Raw genomic sequence first — 21,326 nt, forward strand, 5'->3', positions numbered from 1 at the left:
ACGGGTCGGTGGGAGGCATGTGGTAACAGCAGGCGGTCCCGTAAGTACCCAGGTCCTAAGCCATGGAGCGCTTTAAAGGTCGTAACCAACACCTTAAAGTGCACTCGAAAGGCCACAGGCAGCCAGTGCAGTCTGCGCAGGAGCGGTGTTACATGGGAGCTATGCGTAGCTCCCTCTATCACCCGCGCAGCTGCATTCTGGACTAACTGAAGCCTCCGAGTGCACCTCAAGGGGAGCCCCATGTAGAGAGCATTACAGTAATCCAAGCGAGAGGTAACGAGGGCATGAGTGACTGTGCATAAGGCATCCCGATCAAGGAACTGACTCACACACAATGTAAAAGCAGCTTCACTTCACACTTCACACAGCCACGAAAAGCTCAAAAACCAACTTTCACACTTTACACACACACAACTCACACACACACAATGCCACATACAGCTTTCTGAGATTTTGTGTGCTTGTGTAGTTAGAGTGAAACACTACAGAAACACACCAAATCTCAGAAAGCTGCACAAATATTTTATTTTATTATTTTATTTTATTTTATTTTATTGTGGACTTCAAATCCCAGAGTTCTTCAGCCAGCAAAGCAGGAAGTCAAAGCTGAAGAAAGCATGGTGTTGCCAGCCCAAAAGGAGCAGCAATTATAGGTAAGTGAGGAGGGGGTGTTGGCTGGGCATGGATGGGGACTCTTGTAAGTGGGGGCTGTTAAAAAAGTGAGTTTAAAAGCCTGTGAGGATCAGGAAACTCCTCTGGGATCGCCAGAGGAGGCTTTTAAAACCTCGTTTTTTTTTTCCCCCCCTTTGGCTGAAGAGGGTTTTTAAAAAAAAACTTTTAAAGTGTTCTGATGATCTCTGCTCAGCCCCGCGATCATCAGAGGGTTTTTTTCCCACTTTTCAAGGCATGTTTCGGTTGAAGAAAAACTGCTTTAAAAAGTAAAAAAAACCTCTGCTGATGGTGCGGTCCAGCTGAGGCAGGGGGGCGGGGCCAGGGATTTTTGCTACCAGTCCTCCGAACCAGCAGCTGCCATCGCTACCTAATTGGGCGAGCCAGTGCGAAGCGGGAGCATTTCACCCCTGATCCAAACCAATTATTTTCAGAAAATTACCTGTAAAGTAGGTGCATGCATTACTCTTCGAAAAGGAGATTCAAACATCATTGAAATACAGGAACATATGGTAACGATGATCATTACCCAGTCTAGATAAGTAACCAATCCCAGCAAATCACTGCAAAATAAAATGGAACACACTAAGTGGCAATGAGATTCCAGAAATTATAAATATCAGTCAAATATAAGTTGGACTAGTGAAAATAGAGAATCTTTCAAAATGTTGACATCTTAGAAGTAATTATTCTAAGAAAACATTTTCCAGAAAAAAATAAGTTCGGAAAAAAACTGTACATCAATATATAAAATACATAAATTCATTTTTGCTTACTAAAGTTGATGATATTTTGTGTTTTTTACTGCTCCAGTAACAGGATCTGTTTTAGAGCTGTAACAGAGGAAAAAAAATGTTTAGAGTATTGTTCAATTTTTATTATACAAAGCTATGTTACAAATATGTAAGACAATCTGCATTTGAAATGACGAGTATTTTTTTTAAAATAAACAAGAACAAAACTACAAATTCATAGCCATTTGGGGATTGAACATTTTCATTTATGACCCCAAAATTCACAGAAATTGGTTAAATGTCATACCAGTTTCTTAAATCCGATGTTAATATAGTTTAGACCAGGGGCAGCCAACCTTTTTATACCTACCGCCCACTTTTGTATCTCTGTTAGTAGTAAAATTTTCTAACCGCCCACCGGTTCCACAGTAATGCACCGTGTATCATTGTCTGTGCATTCCTCTTGCGCACTGTGGATTGGTTTTGGGGTGGGGGGCACCGGCTACCAGCTCTGGTTGTCTGTTACAGCTGGGTGGTGTGGGGGGAGTTGCACAAGCTATTCTGGGACGAGGCTCTTTTGTTTGCGGTCACATTAGAGCGCCATTTAGTTTCACTCATGTAACGTGAACTAAATTTATGCGCGGGCGATAAAAATAGTATATTTTCAGAAATTTAAATTGTCATGGGGAATTTTATGAAAACCTAATGAAAATGTTTTTAAATAATGCTATGAAATTTTTTAAAAAAGTCAGTTAAATAAAAAAAAAGGAAAGTGCTTCAGTATCAGACAAAACCCCTACTGCCCACCATGAAAGCTGGAACGCCCACTAGTGGGCGGTAGGGACCAGGTTGACTACCACTGGTTTAGACTGAGACTTAATTTTAAAACAGATTTAATTTTAGGCACTGGGAACATATAAGGACAAATTTTATCTCTTTAATTAACAGCTACATTGACTATCCATTAATGGAAACAGAATTTGTGACTTAATATATCTTCTGAAATATCAAGACAATTTATATTGTATTTTATACTTTTAGTTCAAATCCAAGTCCCTAAAACTTTCCTCAACCTGGTGCTGTCCAATATATTGTTTTGTAACTCTGGGAATCAATATTCCAGTTCACCTGAAGAAAACTGGATGGCAGCAGGTATTCTCTCACAGTTCCAAAGTTTGTATGACTGGATTTGCACCACACCACTTCTGTTTAATTTGTCATGACTATCCCCAAAATGATCTTTGTTTTAGCTGAGCACATGCAGTTTCCTCCTTTAGGAATTTCTCAGGGAGGGCTTTGGAGTCCAGGCATACTGCTGGCTGACTGCAAGGCTTTGGGAGAACTACAGTATAAAGTACAAACTGAGGTAATATAATCCCACATTTGAAAACTTGCACAATATTCAAATGGGTGTCAAGGGCAATCTGCGTAAAAGGCATCATGACATTCACATCCCTGAATTCATTTGCAAATTTTGAAAAAAGAAACATTATTTTGTCACTTTATGTTTCAAAAGCAGTGCACACAGATCTCCCAGTTTCTGTTTATGGTTGAAAGAATAAAACAAATAATAAAACCAAGAAACATTTGCAAAATACATAATTGCTGGATAAGTTAAAATGTCTCTGATTAGTTATTGATGTTATTCTGCGGAAGCTTTTTAATGACAGAATATAGTGGATCAAAACAAGTGAATCAAATCATAAGCTACACATATACTTACGCATTAAAGCGAGCTCTAACGACAACTCGGCAGAAATTCCTAAATCTGTGTTCTCGACCCACTATGAAAAGAGGCTTGTCAAAATAGGGGTGATTCTCCCGCAACTCTTCTTCCTGAACTTTTCTTTCAAGAACAACATGATTATAGAGTCAGCAATCAATATATACATTTTTTTCTAATTTCTTTTGGATATCAGCAATATCACAGTATAGTATAATTGAGACGGTGTTAAATGTGGGCTTCAGAAAGCCTCTGGTCAGCTATGATGATTATTGAGTGGTTACTATCAATAACTGGGAACTAAGCAAAAACAAAGAGCCCAGCAGGAAAGACTTAGAGGGTGAACCTATAAGATTTCAATGCATACGTTCTCTTTCTATGTGAAAAATTCACAGAATTATTGAGAATCTGTAGCTGCTTCTCAACGAAAGGGCCACCATGGAGCAATACTAGAACGTGCTCTTGAACAAGAAATGGTTCTCTCTTGAAAGGTCTTGAACAAGAGTTTTAAGAATCTCTCAAACCAGAACTTGTTCGTTTGCTTGCTAGTAGGGAAACAAGCACACTGATGATGTTACCTATTTGGGTAATGAAACGTCTGCAAGTGAACAACGAAGCTCAGAGAGCGCCAAGACTCTGTATGTGGACTCAGTTACAGTGGTTATCGGTGCATTATTGGACTAGGTTTGTTTTGGGGACAATCTAGCAATGTGGTTACTAAGAGTTGATACTAACCTGATGGTACATAATCAGTCAACTAGCATTTGTGAGGCGCATTGGAAAAGTACTGGAAAAGCAGCTATAAATATAGAAAAAATCCAAGCAAACCCTTGTTTATTTAACTATTTGCTTGCTGCTTGTTCCCCATTCAGATTCTCGTAGCTTTCAGCCACCAGTTCAAAATCAAAACCAACAACAACCATCTTTTTTCTTTTTTCTTATAAAAAAGTTTTATTTTTACAATCATATCAAATAATTCATCCAATGTACAGTTATATACAATTAGTCGGGCTTGCCCAGTCACCACCCCCCTTTTTAACACTGTTCCCTCTTTTACCTTCTTTTACTTTCCAAACCTTCCTCTCCTTCTCTTATCTACATCCTCTCCTCCCTCCACCCTACACTCCTTCTCCCTCTTCTACGCCTCTTCCTTCCTCTTCTCCTCTTTCCTACCTCCTACTCTCTCTTTTCTCCTCCCCACCATTCTAAAATGGTAACTGGGCAGACCCGACCCTACATTAATTATATTTATACATCTTCAATAATCCCTGTACATTAACCATCATACCATCTTTTTTCTTGAGATGGAGATTATACAATTGAGTATCATTCAGATATTAGTGATACCTCCACGCAGTGCTGATATATAACCTTTCCAAAGAGTGGCTTCATGTAGACCAAGATCCCTAAACTTTGGATTCTGTAGACCGGCAGCGGTGGTGGCTTTGGCGATTTTGATGGTGGGGGGGAATGTTGCACCTAAATCCTGTGGATGCGCAAATGAAGCTTTGTGCAGTTGCCCACTACTTGGGTGGCTCGGTCAGCGGCCTGGTAGTGGTCCATGGCCTGGGGGTTGAGGACCCCTGATGTAGACCTTAAGCATTAGGGAGGAAAAGGATGGTTGTCCTCCCACTCCCAGCTCTCTACTTTGGAGTTCTTGTAAAGTTGACTATATCCCAATCATTGCCTGAAACCAGTCTATCAATGGAGTAATCATTTAAAATTCACTTAGTAATGAATGCCTAAGTGGGATTCAGATCAGTCTTATATACTGACATAAAAGTTACATTTAAAATACCTTTTCATTTCTGCTTGTTCTTTCTTTTCTTGGATCATTTTTATTTCACTGTCTTCCCTTTGTGCATTTCTGTACCTCACTGTATTAGAATGCTGGAAGAAAAAAATGTTTTAATCTGTTGTCTATTTTCACTGTAAAAATTAACAGTATGCAATTGCATAAAACTTTTAAAAGAGAAAAAGAAAGTTTTTAATTTGGGTTGGGAGAAAATAACTATCAGTAATTATGATCAGCTATTTATTGTTAAACATTTTCTCTACCATTCTGCATTTTAATTATTGCATTGGTCCAGTTAAATTTAAGAATGTTTGAAGATATTATTGAGTTTAATATTAATTCAGCACTGAAATAGTTATCAGTGAGTTAGAAATTACATTTAATTTCTATGATTGATAATATTGGATCTTAAGCAACAATTATTATGATTAAGGAACAAAGATCAATCCAATAAAATAGAACAAATGGCCCTGACTTGGTAGAAACAAGAATGCATCCATTCTGAATATTACAGAAAGCTGAACGTTTAGCTGGGATAGAAAAAATGCATAGCAGTGTTCTGAAGTGAAATCACTGAAAAAGTAAGAAGCAGGACAGAGATTTTGATAACATTTCCAATTGCACAGCATCAGGCTGTTTTATCCATGTCCCAAATACATTGTTTAAGAGATTATTTAATTTAAACGCCATAAAAGATGGTGAAAAGCCAGATATCCTTAGTTTCCTAGAGTTGATCCACTTGGAAGCAAGTTGATTATAGAAGGTTAAGGGAGCATTAGAATAACTTTAGGCATGGCAAGTCTACTTTGTCACAATTGGGGTTCTAGAAAAATAAGGCTGGCTTCACTATGAAGCCACACCTGGGACCCAATAGAGAGATCCAAAGATCACCTTCAGAAACTTGCATTGATGTTTTTTCAAAATGTATAAATATTTATAAGCACAGGACTTAATTGTTTTGTCCTGAAATCACCAAACGGTTGAGGATATGAGGGCCTCCAATTAAATAGGGGAAAAAACCCACACATTGCAGATAATTACATTGGCTTCTTGTGTGTGTAACATGAAGAATTTGAGTGTTGTGAAATATGCCCAGACTATCTCATTTGTTCTGAACATGCTCACTAATGTTCCATTTACCATTAATATTTTTGACAGGAACTTAAGTTCAGCTTTGATTTAATTTATGGTATATCTTTCTTTCTCATGATTAGTTGTGAAGGACAATAACACTCATCTTAATCCCACCATTGGGAAGGAAAGAGTAGGCAGTATCATCTGCATAAAATAAGACAAGGATTTGTCTACTGGCCAAACATGATGTCTGTCTGTATGCTAGATACAATTTTGCTAATGAGAAACAGCTGTCATCTTGCCCAAGTACCGTAGTATACCAGGGAAGATGTGATGGATTATTATGAATTCTGACCCAGCTGGAGATGTCTTTTATCCCAAATTATAATTCCCAGGAACAATTTACTTTGCTCATTTGTGAACTGAGATTCAGTAACTGTGTAATTTGAAATTACTGTGAATGCTGTTTTTGTACTTGAAAGGATCATTTCACAAAAGAATGCACTCAAATGTAACACCAGCATTACAGAGTTTAAAGAAATCTGTGTTATAATATCCAAGGTATTTTGAATTTCATTCTGTTTTTAGTTTTACTTAGGCATAACTCAGACTATTCACTTAAACTTACATCTTGAGTTAATGTTTCAAGAGACTTTCCTCTGCTGATTCGCTGACTGTTGGAGCCATGCCTTAGTGACCTGAAATAATGACATTCATTTGGTGAAAAAACTGAGATCACTGAGTGTGTATCAGTGGGACAACAGACTTTGCAAGTATGGGTTTGATTTTGCATTACAGTCAGCCGTATCTTGCTTTCTACAATTGGTGACTCACATTGGCTGGGAATCATGACAGCTGAAGGTCAACAGATATTAAAGGTGCTAAGTTAGGGAAGTAAGAAGTTGTACATGCAGTGCAGAATTCCTAGTTGTACTAATCCAGGGGTGTAAAATTCAAATTGTCACGGTGGCGTCACGTGACATATCAGGATGTTTTCCCCCTTCGCTAAACTGGGCATGGGCGTGGCCAGTGCGGGATGTATCCGGCCCACGGCCAGGGGGTTTGACAGCCCTGTACTAATCCAAAGAGATGGCGGAGCAGTTCATTTTTTTTCTTTTTAATGGATTTTCTCAAGCGAGACAAATGATTTAAAAAGTGATGATGTGAAAAGTAGAAAGGTTAACTAAAAAAGTACATCACTGAACTAACTGATAAATCTGTGAGGGCAGTTGAACAATAGAGGTCATGATTGGATCACGCTGTTTATGGAATTTTTTCCTGTTTACAACCAGAACTTCGATATTTTAAAAACAATTATATTTAAAATATAAGAGTTTTCTATTATGATAATGTCATTATTATTGCAATAAAAATACAGCTGTCATTTGTTATGAACTAATTCTAATTTACTCATGTTTGCTGTGTAACTTACAAGAATGTTATCTTCTACTTTTAACATGTTCTTGAAAGGTTTTATTGAGTTCTGCTTACCTGCGTTCTTGGCGTATATGATGCTGAACACTAAGAATAGATCGTTCTTTTGCAGGCTGTCCCTCAAAAGATCCACTAAGCATACGCTGACGAGTACAGGCTCTACATAAACAGATACTATGATAAGTAACAATTAGGGATATACAGCATTTAGAAAATAACTTTGAATGTAACATTGATGTGCAACTTTTTAAAGAACCTACATAATTTTCTGGGATCATGGAAATGACACAGTTTTCTTAAAAAATTCCAGACTTACATCTGCACCATCATGCTCCAAAGCATTGTTTTAAAATTGAACTTGAAACATGCATAGCTAGGAAACTGCAGATAGTGTTATGTAGCTCTCAGGAAGGATAGGAGACAGCTTTCTCAAACATTGTCTATCCAAGTGATGGAAAGGTCTGAATAATAAATGCCATTTTTCAAGATAGGATGAAAAGAGCTAGGTCAAGACTAATTCACTAAGTCACCTGTCAGTAAGTCTCACCACTAAAATGGCAACTGTCTCACTCTTGATTTAGACTTAGCCATTGTGTGGAACTTGGATCTCAAGCTGCGAATCGTGATGCGTTGCATTTTACACTGCTTTCATTTTACATAAAACCTATTCATAATGAAAGGACCCTCAAATCCCTCTTTAATACCTAAGTATTTTATTGATTGCAGACTCCTTCTCCAGAAGATTTCTTGCCCTAATGCTGAAAACAGATTTGCGAAGCTGTAAAAGAAAAGGAAACCAACTTTATTGACAGTCTTAGTACTTAAGAGTATGTTGTTTAAAATCTTGGCTATTGAAATCAAATGGAAGCAGAAAAACGCTATTAGGGTGAACCAAGAATTATTTTTGTTTGTTTTGAATTTGGACTTCATCTGGAAGATGATTTGGGAGCAATAATTTTATGGTAAATTTTCTATTCTATACATGGTACCATATTTTCCACCATATACCTTAGTATACTGGCATACTATGCTCATCGTTAGTGAAAAGGCAAGAAATAAAGACCGTGTATAAATAAGTACGATTATTAATGGTCATCTATAAATTATCCAGGCAGTTATATGACAAACTAATAAGATTTCTGTTTCAAAAATGAAAAGGACAGTCCTGAAATTATAAAATATGATATCAGAATCTCTCTCTTGTTTCCAATCTCTATATTCAATAATATGGAATCTCAACATGTGTGGCTAATTGTCCCACATGGCAAGTTGGCCACAGCTAATCATCCTGTGGCGAATTGCCCAGGATGTGAAAGGGTATGAGCTGCAGGCAATGAGTAGTAGGGGAGAATTAGCAGAGGAGGGACAGATAGGGAGGAAGTGGGTGGGTTGGCTGGGGGAGGGCAGCTGAGGCGAAGTGGGCGGGGCCAGGCAGCTGCAGCCAATTGTCCCACTGGTGGGGATATGGCAGGATTGTGGAAATTTTGTATCTAAAGAATTCAGAGCCTTATCTTCCACCATGCTCTTCAGTAAGAAAGACTCTGACATCTACTAGGTATGTTGTGAATATGATGTTGGAATTCTCCAATGAAGCTTTGCCCGTGGAATTATATTGCAGGCTCCTTTGAAAGAAAGATTCCATCTAGTTTATATGCATACTCTGAATGTTTTAGGTATTTAGTATGTTAACATGTAAATTGAAAGATACTTGAAAAATATTCACAGAATTACACCAGAAACCTATATTGAAATATAGATCAGAGGTTTAAAGTTCTTTTTTATTTTTAATTCCAAATCTTCCTATGCTTATTTTGTAATACACTAAATCCAGTTTTATGGATATAGAACATACCTGCCTTTAAAAAAAACACTGATTAAGAGAGAAAATCTGCCAGACCTATAAGGATTATAAAATTGCTTCAAGGAAGACAGATGGTTTCAAAAGAAAGAAAAGATAAGCATACATTCAATATATGAATGGGAAGCTATCATATTTGACAACAATCCAAATGTCACAGAAAACAAAACAACAACAACAACACATTTCTATATGAAAACATGAATGTAAAAAACAGTGTTGTTGATAATGAGGATAATAATGCTACAAAGATGGTTTGCAAGAAAAATGCTTCAGAGAATGACAGACCACACAAAGGCTGCTTGATTATCAAGCATGATTTAGCTTGATAAATCAACATGATCTAATATAAATTAAAGCATGGTTGCCAAACTGAACGAAATGATACTTGGTGACCAGCAAGCACAATCAAAATATTAGGTGAGTTATCGGAACTGACCGGACTGCATGGATTAGAATTTCTGTGTGAAAATATTGTGCAAAGCCTCCTGAACAAAGCTTTTCTCATTAATTGAGGTATTTACCATGGTATTTAGAACTATGTCATTTCAATCTTGGAAAAGAGAGGAGGAGGGAGAGGAGGAGGAGAGGAAGAGAATGCAATCTTCCCTTTGCTTTAAAGATATATGCTCTTCTTACAGGAAAAAGTTAACCATATAGAGCAGGGGTCCCTAACCTCTGGGCCACTATCAAGCCTTGGGCCACTTGGAACTGGGTGGCAGAAGTGGTGGGTTAGCGAGTGTGCACAGTTCCACATTGCAAGCAGCAGGTGAGCATGTGTCTGCACAAAGCTCTATTTGCGCAAACGTCATGCGTGCCCACCACTCATGCAATTGAAGCTGAGCATGCCTACGGCTCATGCGGAACCAAACCCTTTCTCTTCCCTGCTGGTCCACAATGCTGGAAAGGTTGGGGACCACTGATATGGAGCAGTATTTCTCAACACTGATAACTTTAAGCTGTGTGAACAGAATAATGGAAGTTGAAGCCACCTAGCTTTGAATTGCCAAGGTTGAGAAAACATTGATACAGAGTGCTAATTTTTATTTTCTATTTACTTGATTATGATTCTGTGTTCCCTGGGTTATTATTACACCTAGCTTCTTCCTTAAGGAAAATGTTGCATTATTTCAGTAGGTATTCTAAATAATCTCATTCTATCTCAGTTTTGCAGAGTTGGTTGGTAAAACCTTCAGAGGCTTCAGTCAGATTTCTTTTAATAAAGGTCTTTAACCTAACAGGTGATAAATATTCTTAAAAATAGCTTAAAGTAGAGTTAATTCTAATAATAAAGCTGAGATAAGTCAACATCCATTTTATTTGTTTTACAAAGAGAGGTGCCAGAATGAAGAAAGAGATTCTCAAAAGGACTTCTGCAAGCCACAGTTAAAATCTGATTTCTGTTAAATGTTGTGATCTAATTCTCATAATTTTATCATTCTCATAAAATCATTCAGTATTCTGAGTTATTTGATTCACACTGCATGAACTACAGATAGCATACACACAAAGGAATCTGACAGCTGTCAGCAGATCATTTCTTTTGTTTTTGTTTTCGCTGTTGTATGTTTAATTAATATTTTCTATAGCTTGTGCTTTCTTTCTCTTCTGCTGTGCACGCAGACAAATGTTCATTTTTAAAAATTGTTATTTCAAATGAGTATTAGAGAGAAGACACTTTGGAGGATATACTTAAATGTCAGGTTGCTATGGTAATTGCCTCTGTAGAAAGCTATAATCATCTAACAAAATGCAACCTAATGTTCCAGTCACATAGATAAAATTCCTGCTGAGTATAGGAAACTAAGTCAATCCATGAAGCCCAACATTATCTCGCAGAAGTGTTCAAGACCTCAGAAAAAATCCTTCCTAAATGACTGATATTTATTTTTATATTTTTCTGATCTTTTAAAAAAATGGATTCTAGAAGTTGTGACTTCGTGTACAGAGCATTCATTGTTGGTTGACTGATATTGCCTGTTATAGAGCTTGGGTAAACAGAATAATATTGCTCCTCTTTGCCCTTCAACACTAGAGGTATCAATACTCAGAAAAACCATGAAATGTTTAAAAAATACATATACACACAAACTCAGTTTCTGAAGACTTTTCTATTATTCATACATCAATCATAAACCTTTCCAAGAAGCTCTGTCTTCCACCAACCACACATAGGTTAGTTTATATCCATTCCTGGCTAGAAAAATGGTGAGCTCAATGTAATCACCAGCTACAGTGACATCCCACATACATTTAAGATGTCAGATCACAATATGAGTAGAGATCTTTATATACTGCTGTATCTAGTGACTTGCCTTCTGGTCAATGTATTTGTCTTCAATTGCCAGCCTTTTAGAGTGATCGCAGGAAGAAGAAGAAGCTGATGGAAGCCTTCTCAATAAACAAGTTGTATCTTGCTGCTGTCGATCAATAAACTGCTTCATAAAGCTTTCCCTTTTGAGCGAGAGAGAGAGAGACACACACAGAGAGAAACTGCCTCTTATTTATATTTCCTTTATATATGTATAACGAATAAATATCAACCAAATTTGAATAAATATATCCTTATTATCATATATCATCCAAAGCTCTTTGTTATGTTATCTAATAGAACAATTTCCACACTTTGAAATACCAGTAAAATGTATTTTATTTTTTCAATAGTTTATTATAATAAACGGGGCAGCAAGCAATAGGAACTGAATCAGTTTTTGCATGTTCGATCAATTGGCTTGTGGAAAATAGTAGACCTATGTAAAAGATTAATGAGATATTATTACCAGATGAGTATTTATAATCCCTCCAATATAATCCAGAAAAATTACTATTTAGTAAGTTTATTTTTAATAGAGTCAAATGCAATCTATGGATTATCATGGTCAATGCTTCATAATTTATCAATTGATAAACACATTTAAAAAGAATTTGCTATGATAGACAGTTCAAAAGGATGGTTATCAAGTTCTAATACCAAATCATTCTCCCATATTTTTTTCAGACTTTCAAGATAAATTGACTAAAGAGATTCTCTTGTTTTCAACTAAAGAAGATGCATTTGAAGGTAATGTTCTAATTGTGAAGCAATCAATAATTGAGAATCAGTGACCAAACTCAATGTACTTGAATCCAAATTGGGATTTGTGACCATTTTTTGCAAATATATTCACAATAATAATGTTTTGATCAATACTCTAACATACTTCTCACATGTTTCTAGCTTGCCAAGAAGTAGATTGTGATCTACTTTATAAAATCTTTTTCTTCCTAGTGTATTCCCACAGGTGCAGGGTCCATTTTTCAGATCACTGAATTCCACTTTGCACGGTCAGCTGTGTCTCCAGGGCACAGGCCTGTGGCTTGCATATCTTTGTTGATGATACTTTACTGCTTTATTGAAATCTAAGCATACTACATCCACAGCATTTTGCTGATCTACTAATTTAGTCACTTTGTCGAAGAATGAAATAAGATTTGTTATCTTATTTCATTCAAGATGGATATTGATCAAGATGCCAATATTGGTCAAGATCCATCCAACTCAAGATGGATATTGGTTATAACTTTGTTAACTTCTAGGTGTTCACAGATTTGATTCTTGATTATCTTTTCCAAGATCTTCCAGGTAGTGATGTGAGGCTGGTTGGTCTATAATTTTCTGGATCTTTTTTTTCTTTTTTGAAGATGGGGACCATATAAGCTCTTTTCCAGTCCTCAGGTGGTTCCTTGGTACTCTAAGAACTTTGAAATATATGTTTCAATGATTCTGAGATGACGTCTCACACCAGTTCCTTCAGAACTCTTGGATGTAATCCATCAGGACTTAGTGATATGAATCCTAGAGCTGACAAGTGTTCTTTTACCTTATTTTTGCATATTTTAATTTGCATTTCTAACTTGCATTTATGGTTCTGTTTTTGTTAAGTTGAGTACTGTTTTTACCTGAAGACAGATGCAAAGTATGAATTAAGCAGTTCTGCTTTCTCTCTACTGCCCATTACTTCTTTGCCATCTTCTCCAGGGGTGAAATGCTACGGTTCACACTGATTTGGGTGAACCAGTAGTAATAAAAGCTACCAATTCAGGCAAACCAGTAGTAAAAAAATGCTCCCAGTTCATCTGAACCGGTATTTCCGACGATTAGCTGTGCCGATTTATATTCGCTAGAAATCCTGCTTTCTAGCAAATCTAAATCATGCGGCACAGCTGTTCCCCCACCCTCGCTGTTCTACTTACCTTCTTAAGCGTTGTTTTTCCATGCAAAGCGTGCTTTTGGTGTGCACTGTGCATGCATGCATGCACAATGTGCGTTTGGTGTGGAATGTGCATGCGCGTGCAGCGAACCGGTGGCAAATTGCAGAGGATTTCACCACTGATCTTCTCCCATTAGTGGACCGATTGTTTCTTTGATTTTTTTCTTGTTTTTTGTGTTGATAAAATAACCTTTTAAAAAATAGTTTTTGACATTTCTGGCAAGACTTACTTTGTTCAAAGCCTTAGCTTTCCTAACTTCATCTTTGCAGGTTTGGGCTATTTGTTGGTATTCTGCCTTAGTTATGTGTCCCTGATTCCATTTTTTGTACCTATCCTTTTTTTCTCTGTTTGTCTGAGAACTGGGTTGGGCTTTTATAATCAGAAATTATGTTTTCCGTAATTGGAATAATTGGAAATCAATAACTGGAATTTTCCATATTCTGTTCTTACAGTGGCTGCCTAATCAGAGAAGAATGATTGAATGAGCTAAATGTAGTATGGTGATATTTCCAGTTCTTTGAGGCAGTTCCAGAGCTTGTCACAGTCAACACAGTCAAAGGTTTTTGTGTAGTTAATGAAACACATGTAGAGGTCTTTTTGGAATTCCTTTGTTTTTTCTATCATCCAACATAGATTGATAATTTGATTTCCTTTCGAAAATCCTGCTTGTACATCAGGCAGTTTTCTGTTGGTGGTTGGATTCAAATGTTACTAGATTATCTTCAAGAGAATTTTTCATACATGTGGTATCAAGGCTATGGCTCATGATTGGAGCAATCTTTCCATTATCTTTTTTTGGTATTGGGATAAATATTGACCTTTTCCATTCTTTTGGCCACTGACCAGACTTCCATACACTTGGCAAAGTACTGGCAGTGCTTTTGTTGGCTGTTTAAAATGAATTCCATCCCCTCCTGGGGCTTTATGGTTAAGCAATTGGCTTTCAACAGTGGAGAGACATCTTTTCACTAGGAGTTGAGTCACTGGCTACAGAGCCATTAGGATTTACCCCATCTGCATCATGGACACTCTTGCTACTATGATAGTCTCTTTGCTCTTTCCTTGTAGCTTTACTGGTACCTCCCAGCCAGGGGGGCTCTCTGCTCAGTACCATATCTTCCACATCTTTGAGTTGACCCATAAAGTTTTTTGGTGGGGAAAACTGAAGTAGGTCACCAGGTTTTTCTCCTATATATGATAGTATTAATTACCAAACTTATTTAATTTAAAGTAAGACCCCATGAACACAGTTGGGACTTATTTTTAAGAACACATTACTATAAGATCATTTTTAACAACAACAATAACAACTACAACATATGCAACAACAACAACAATATGCCAGTGGCTCAGTGAGTTGTAAATTTTGGCACAGGAGACAGGAAAAAGAAGAACTCTCCTACACATTTAAAAACAAACTACTATAGACCCCAAAAAATAAAAATTAAAAACAAGAAACTCTCTGCTCATGAAGTTCAAAAGAATCAGCTTTGCAGTAAGGAGGCAGAAAAAGTTTACTACCTTATTTTGGGAACTGTGAAATCTGAAGGGAGCTTGGAGATTTTTACCATTTGAGGCCTGTTAGGGAATTTTTCAAATATCCGTAGGCGTAATGGGAGCTTTTCCTTGGTATCTGCATTTGCTTCACTTTGTTTCAGCTGAAAATTAAAAGAAAAAATAAAAATTGGAAACTCTAACATCTTAGGGATCAGGTTTTTGTTTTTGTTTTTCAGAACAAAATGTTTTTGGAACATTTTTTTCAGAACAAATGCAAGCAGTTGAAAAGCCACCAGATGGCAGGAAAGAACTACAGAAGATTCTGACATCATTCTAATATCAGTTTCTTACTATTTTAAGAATATTGTTACAGTTGAAACTCAAGCAGTCTGTTTCCTGAAAGATATTAAATGCAAAGGATGTTGTATAAATATTTGTTTTTTCACAGTTCTCTAAATACTATAAGAAAAATAAAGTCAATTTAAACTCATCTGTTATTAATTAATAGAATTATGTTTTGGACTTGGATTGCAAACAGAATCCCTGTTGACTTAGAAGTTATTAAATTCTCAGTAAATCAAGGAATCTAGTTTTGGAATGTATTGATAGGGAGTGGCACTGTAAGAAACTTGAAGGCTACATAACTTGGTTCAAGACTTTATTTTCTGTCCCTCAAAGACAAGCTAATTTCTCTTCTAGCTACTTTCAAAGAATAGCTAGATGCTGTCTTTTGAATGTTTGGTTTTTAAATTGTTTTTAGTGCTGCATGTTTTTATTGTGAGCTGCCAAATTCTGGGTATATAAAATGGGCAGCTATGTATGAATCCTAATAAAATAAATAAATGGTCACCAGAAAGAAAATAGGAAGACGAAAGAGGTAGAAAGAACATATGCAAAGAACTAAAGGAAAACATATTTCCCAGGCAGTTAGCAAGCTTAATGCTAAGCAGCTCTCCTAGACATCCTTAGCCAAAGGAATGAACATATTGTAATAAGAATTATATCCTCATTTCAATAACTAATAGGCAAAGATATTTCTTATATAGCAATAATGGGAAGAAGATATTTTCTTAAATTAGCCATGGTGGAATACTCAGTTACTAACACACCCATTAACTTGTACAAAAATTTGAAAGAAATAGTTTGGCAGACAGAGAATGTAACCAATAAAGGAAAAAGGAACTTAAATTCTGACATCCTATTTCCTCAGAATGGAGGAATGATAATTTAAAATATACACATCCAGATGCACTGCATAGACCCCACCCACCCACATTCAACCTAGATATTTGTTTATATCACAGAATCTGAATAATCCAGGGTGCCTACCTCATAAAGACTGCCCAAATGAAGTGTCTCACTAAAGCAAACCAAGCATATAGCTGAATTTAGCACGCTCTCTAGGAAATTTCATGAAGAATAAATAATCATAGATAATTTGAAGGTGTCTAATGAGCACATTCTCCTTTCTGCCTTCCATGTGGAAGGATAACTGCCTCCAAATAGCTCTTGCTGTAACAAACTGCACGTACCCTAGAAATACCTTGAGCTGAAGGATAAACAAGAGGTACAGATTTAATGATAGTATAGTGAAGGATAAGGAGATCTTTAAGGGCATTGGAAGGGCCACAATTATCTTCAATCTTATCGTTAATGAATTCTTAGCATGAAAGTACTAGTGTACTAATTAAAACAGTTTCAGAACAGATCAGGAGATGCGACAAGCATTTCAGAGAAACAAAACTTCCTGGAAGGGATAGAAATGCTTCTTCCTTCCAGGTTGCCGACAGAGAGTCTAGCCCGTGACCCCTTTTCCTTGGCCCTTCTTGGAACTTTGAGGGGGTTGGGAGATAATAAGGAGATCATTTCTGGTACTAATGTAGGGGTTAACTGATGTGTATCTGCTTATATGTACATACACACTTCTATAAAAAGAGACAGACTCTCCATACAACCCCATTGTGAATCTGAAATGTTGCACATGAATTTGTACTGATGGATTCAGAAACTGCTGATCACAGACTCAAAAGTCCATTAAAAACATGTTGTGACATGGTCCTATATATTCTGCTTGGGGTTTTTTTTTTTGATGTCCTTTTTAAAAATTAAAGCCTGTCGGTTGTTCTTTTTTTAAAAAAAGAGACAAATAAATCAATGACAAAGACTCTTCAACCAAATGGTAAACTAATATTTCAGAAGGAAAGGAGGGGGAAAAACTGGCATCAGTCAAAGACGGGAAAACAACAACATAAATGGAGCTTAGAATCCTCCCCCCCAATGAAGACAATAAAGTGAAGGAGAAAGGGAGGAGAGAGGAGGGCTTTTAATAAAACTGCACTGCCAAAAAAGTAAGAACGGCAGATAACTGTTCTACAGCATTCATATTTTAAAAGAGCCCCTGGGCAATAGAAAAGAACCTAAGAGACATTTTTAGTGGTAGCAACCTATCCACCGAATTTATCAAATTTATATCTCAAGTGGCACACTTTGAGTTGAGGGCCATTTCTACTGTTTTCATGTAGTTTTCTTTGCAGCAACGCAGAATGGGTTTACTATTGTTTTCTTCTTGAAGTTTTTAGTTATCCTATATCCCAGGAGTTCTTGGTGATCTGCCATCCAAGTGCCCTGTTTAGCTTTTCCAGATCAGTTGGTTTTTCAAAGGGAAGGAATGAGATATCTCATCCATAATAAATCCTTTAGGTACATATAAAGAAGCTTTTTGAGTGTACGCCTTGACTGGTGTATGGAATGCCACTTTATTTAAAAATACCAAAAACATGAAGAAAATTTATAGGAGTAAAGTTACTTTTCATGTTGAACCAGAACTGTATTTTTGGTTTGTGTGTGTGTGTGTATCTGTGTGTGTGTTTGTGTATGTGTGTTTGTTGACAGGGTCACAATTTTAATTCAAAGTTTGAGGGGGATGGCTTCTTATGTAGCACTGCAGGGAATACGTTGGAGCCAATATCTGTTGCTGTTTTAATTTAAAGCTGCAAATATTTTGACATGCATTTCACCTATTAAAAACTTCATGACAAGTCCCTTCCCCCAAAATAGGCTAAAAACATTGATCTGCTAACCAGGAGTTTGGAAATTCCTTCTACACTAAGCCATAGCAAACCCATCTTTTACAATTTAAACCCATGCTACCTTTCTTGTAAGGGATGCGGTGGCTTAGCGGGTAAGAGACATTGAACTTGTCGATCGAAAGGTCAGCAGTTCAGTGGTTCGAATCCCTAGTGCCACGTAATGGGTGAGTTCCTGTTACTTGTCCCAGCTTCTGCCAACCTAGCAGTTCGAAAGCATGTAAAAAATGCCAGTAGAAAAATAGGGACCACCTTTGGTGGGAAGGTAACAGTGTTCCGTGTGCCTTTGGCATTGAGTCATGCCGGCCACATGACCACGGAGATGTCTTTGGACAGCGTTGGTTCTTCGGCTTTGAAACAGAGATGAGCACCACCCCCTAGAGTCGGGAATGACTAGCATATATGTGCGAGGGGAACCTTTACCTTTCTTGTGGCAGCTTCACATGTTTTGTTTTGGATATGTTTATACATTAAGCCAAAAGCAAATAAAATAATTATCTTTGTACAAGGTAACACAAAGTGTGACCAATTTTAATATAGGCAAAACTGAGGAACAATAAAAATACTGATTTGTGGGGCAGTCTAGCAAAAGAGTATATAAGCAAGGGTAGGAAAAAAAGATCGTGCTGAAACAATATAATGATTAATAATATGCTTTAAAAATAATCTAAGCTCAAAATCATTCTGCAGTGCCTCACCTCTGTCATGCTGAGATAATACTACCTATTGGGAAGTATAAGGCATTTAACTTCACTTAGTGCCTTTGAACACTTTTGGGTGTAATATTTGCTCAGCATGATGCATATCTTGTTCTTCCTCTGCATTGTTCAATTTATAGAAAGTGCTTGCATTATTTTAACCTCCTCCACCCAATGGCTTACAACTCTATCCCAAAGGTTCAAAATCCGTAAAAGTTCTTGACAATAACTTTCCTAACTTCAAATTCTATATCTAAAGTTCATAACTGAGTTTGGTTGGGGTTTTTTTTAGCTTTAGTGCACTTTAGTGTCTTGGAATTTTCAAGTAGCATGTATTTATCAGTGATGTTCACTAAGTAAGTGGGGTTTTGAGAGAGTAGGTTCCATCAAACTTTAAACCTCTGTGTAAGATAAAATAAGATAAAATGATAAAAATGAAATATTAATGTAGGATGCCTAACATTAGCTGACACAAATAAACTTTTCCATTCTCCTTCCCTCTGCAATAAAACACATCTCTTTGGAGGATCAGACAGAATAATTGGATTTCGAAAATACAAAAGGACAAAATATTTACTTTCTAAATTTTTTAAAGGCTAAAATCCTACACTGAATTACCAGAAATGGGACAAAAGAATTTCTGACATATGTCAGATTGCATTATAAAATGAATTAGTTACTAATCCTTTTTCCAGAAACACAAAAAAATACAAAATGGAGGACGAGGAGGAGAAACAAAGTTTAGTCAATCTGGGGGAGGCGTGGCCAGTGCCGCGGGCAAGACGGTTGCACATCCTGGTATCTCCAGGGTATGCACCGATATATCTCCTGCTATGGGGGTCCATCCATTCTCTGGTTCGGACCATAGCTGCCTCGAAAGGGCAGCGAAGAATGGGGGAGCCGACGGAGCAAACGGGGAGATTGCAAACTTCCTGCAACTCTGGATTCTTTTCCCCCGACCCAGCGGGGAGGAATGTAGCCATCATCAGCTGCAACAAAGCTACGGTGGCTACAAGATTGGCCAGGAGGATGAATCACAAAAGAAACAGATGAATGAAGTTGGGTGAGTTATCACCAACTCACGAAGAAACCTTTTTTTAAAAAGTGGCACAAGCTTTGAAAAAAACCTTAAATTAGCAGCTAAATGTACTGGAAAGTGAAAGTGGAAACAATCAATTTAAAGAATACACGAATTCTGGAAATTGGAAAGTGAGGGTTTGGACTTAAAGTTAAGAGCCCTAATTAAACAAGAAGGAAAGTAAATATTTTTTAATTAAGCAATTGTTTTGAGATCCCTGGAAGTCTTGATGAGACTTTAGGATATAAAAGAAATAAGAAAAAAGAGTTAAAGGGAATACTGTATTGACTTTAATGGAATATTATAAATCCCTCTATCCTCTAATTTGGGACTAGAAGAAATTTAAAGAAATTACTAAAAGGGGATAAGATGTGGAACAAAGACAAACAAGCTGAGACAAAGGGAAGGCGTGGTTTATTAATACAGAAATAAAATGGACACTGTGCCAACTAAGAGTAATTTAAAAGACGATATTTAAAGATAGAGGAAAAATGAAATAAAGAAATTGTTTCTCCAAGTTTAAGATACCTACAAATGTGAATTTATGAAGCATTCAAGAAGAGATGTTGGAAAATTGACCTCCAGGATCTAATACATCTAAGAATAAAAAGGAATCTAATTGTCACTTAAAATGGCCACTTGCTATTTGTGGTTTACAATTGTATCAAGACAGAGGAAGAATAGAGTCGAATAGCTTTTGTTTATGACTAGTCCCACGAAGAAAGATGTTGCTGTGCCTACACAACAGCTTTAAGAAAGGATTCTGGACAGCTGCCTTTAGATTATAGAATCAAGAGAAAATTTTGTTACTTAATAAAGAATGATTTCTAGAGACAGAGGAAGAATGTAAGAATGGAATAGTAGACTATTCCCACGAAGATTGTTATGTTGTGATTGTATGATATTTTTAAGAAAGGATTTTAAATGCTGTTCTCAGATTTATATTAAAGAATTAAACAAGAATGATATTAATATAAAAATACAAGTGACAATTATAAAATAATTATTAATGATGTATTGGGAATGGAGGGAAAGATTGCAAAATAAATTGGGGTGAAAGGGAAATGAATGTTACTATGTAAAGGAAAAAGGTTTTTTCATTTGTTTATGAAATGGGGGAGCCGACGCTAATAATATTAGCCGAAAGCTAATAAAATTGATTAGTGATAAAAACTTCCAAGGGAATAGTTGAATATAATGAAGAAATTTGTTGGGGAAAATAAGCAGCAATTACTCTTTTTAATTTTAATTTTTTGTTTTTTTTACTGAGAATTGATTAGATGGTGTTTTTTTTTCTTTAAATATATATTATTCAGAGGCAGAGGAAGATGAAAGAGGGAATAATCTTTGTGAGTTCAGGATTATTCCTAAGTAAGATGGAAATTGTCTATGTGATCGCTGGGCTGTTTTAAAAAGAGTTGTTAAATGG

At 36.6% G+C, this 21,326-nt stretch overlaps 1 protein-coding gene across 1 annotated transcript in view; it reads right to left on the reverse strand.

Annotated features, from left to right (window-relative positions):
* Positions 1-21,326, reverse strand: part of NALCN (sodium leak channel, non-selective) — a 463,243-nt gene that overhangs the window by 35,930 nt on the left and 405,987 nt on the right. Inside the window, exons 17-25 of the mRNA XM_058184759.1 lie at positions 15,060-15,196; positions 11,603-11,741; positions 8,134-8,207; positions 7,487-7,588; positions 6,624-6,693; positions 4,925-5,016; positions 3,127-3,249; positions 1,446-1,502; positions 1,112-1,232 (exon numbers count right to left, since the gene is read on the reverse strand). Coding sequence (XP_058040742.1) covers positions 1,112-1,232; positions 1,446-1,502; positions 3,127-3,249; positions 4,925-5,016; positions 6,624-6,693; positions 7,487-7,588; positions 8,134-8,207; positions 11,603-11,741; positions 15,060-15,196 — 915 coding nt within the window. The remainder of the gene's footprint in view (positions 1-1,111; positions 1,233-1,445; positions 1,503-3,126; positions 3,250-4,924; positions 5,017-6,623; positions 6,694-7,486; positions 7,589-8,133; positions 8,208-11,602; positions 11,742-15,059; positions 15,197-21,326) is intronic.

This window comes from Ahaetulla prasina, chromosome 5 (assembly GCF_028640845.1).
Source record: "Ahaetulla prasina isolate Xishuangbanna chromosome 5, ASM2864084v1, whole genome shotgun sequence".
NCBI lineage: Eukaryota > Metazoa > Chordata > Lepidosauria > Squamata > Colubridae > Ahaetulla > Ahaetulla prasina.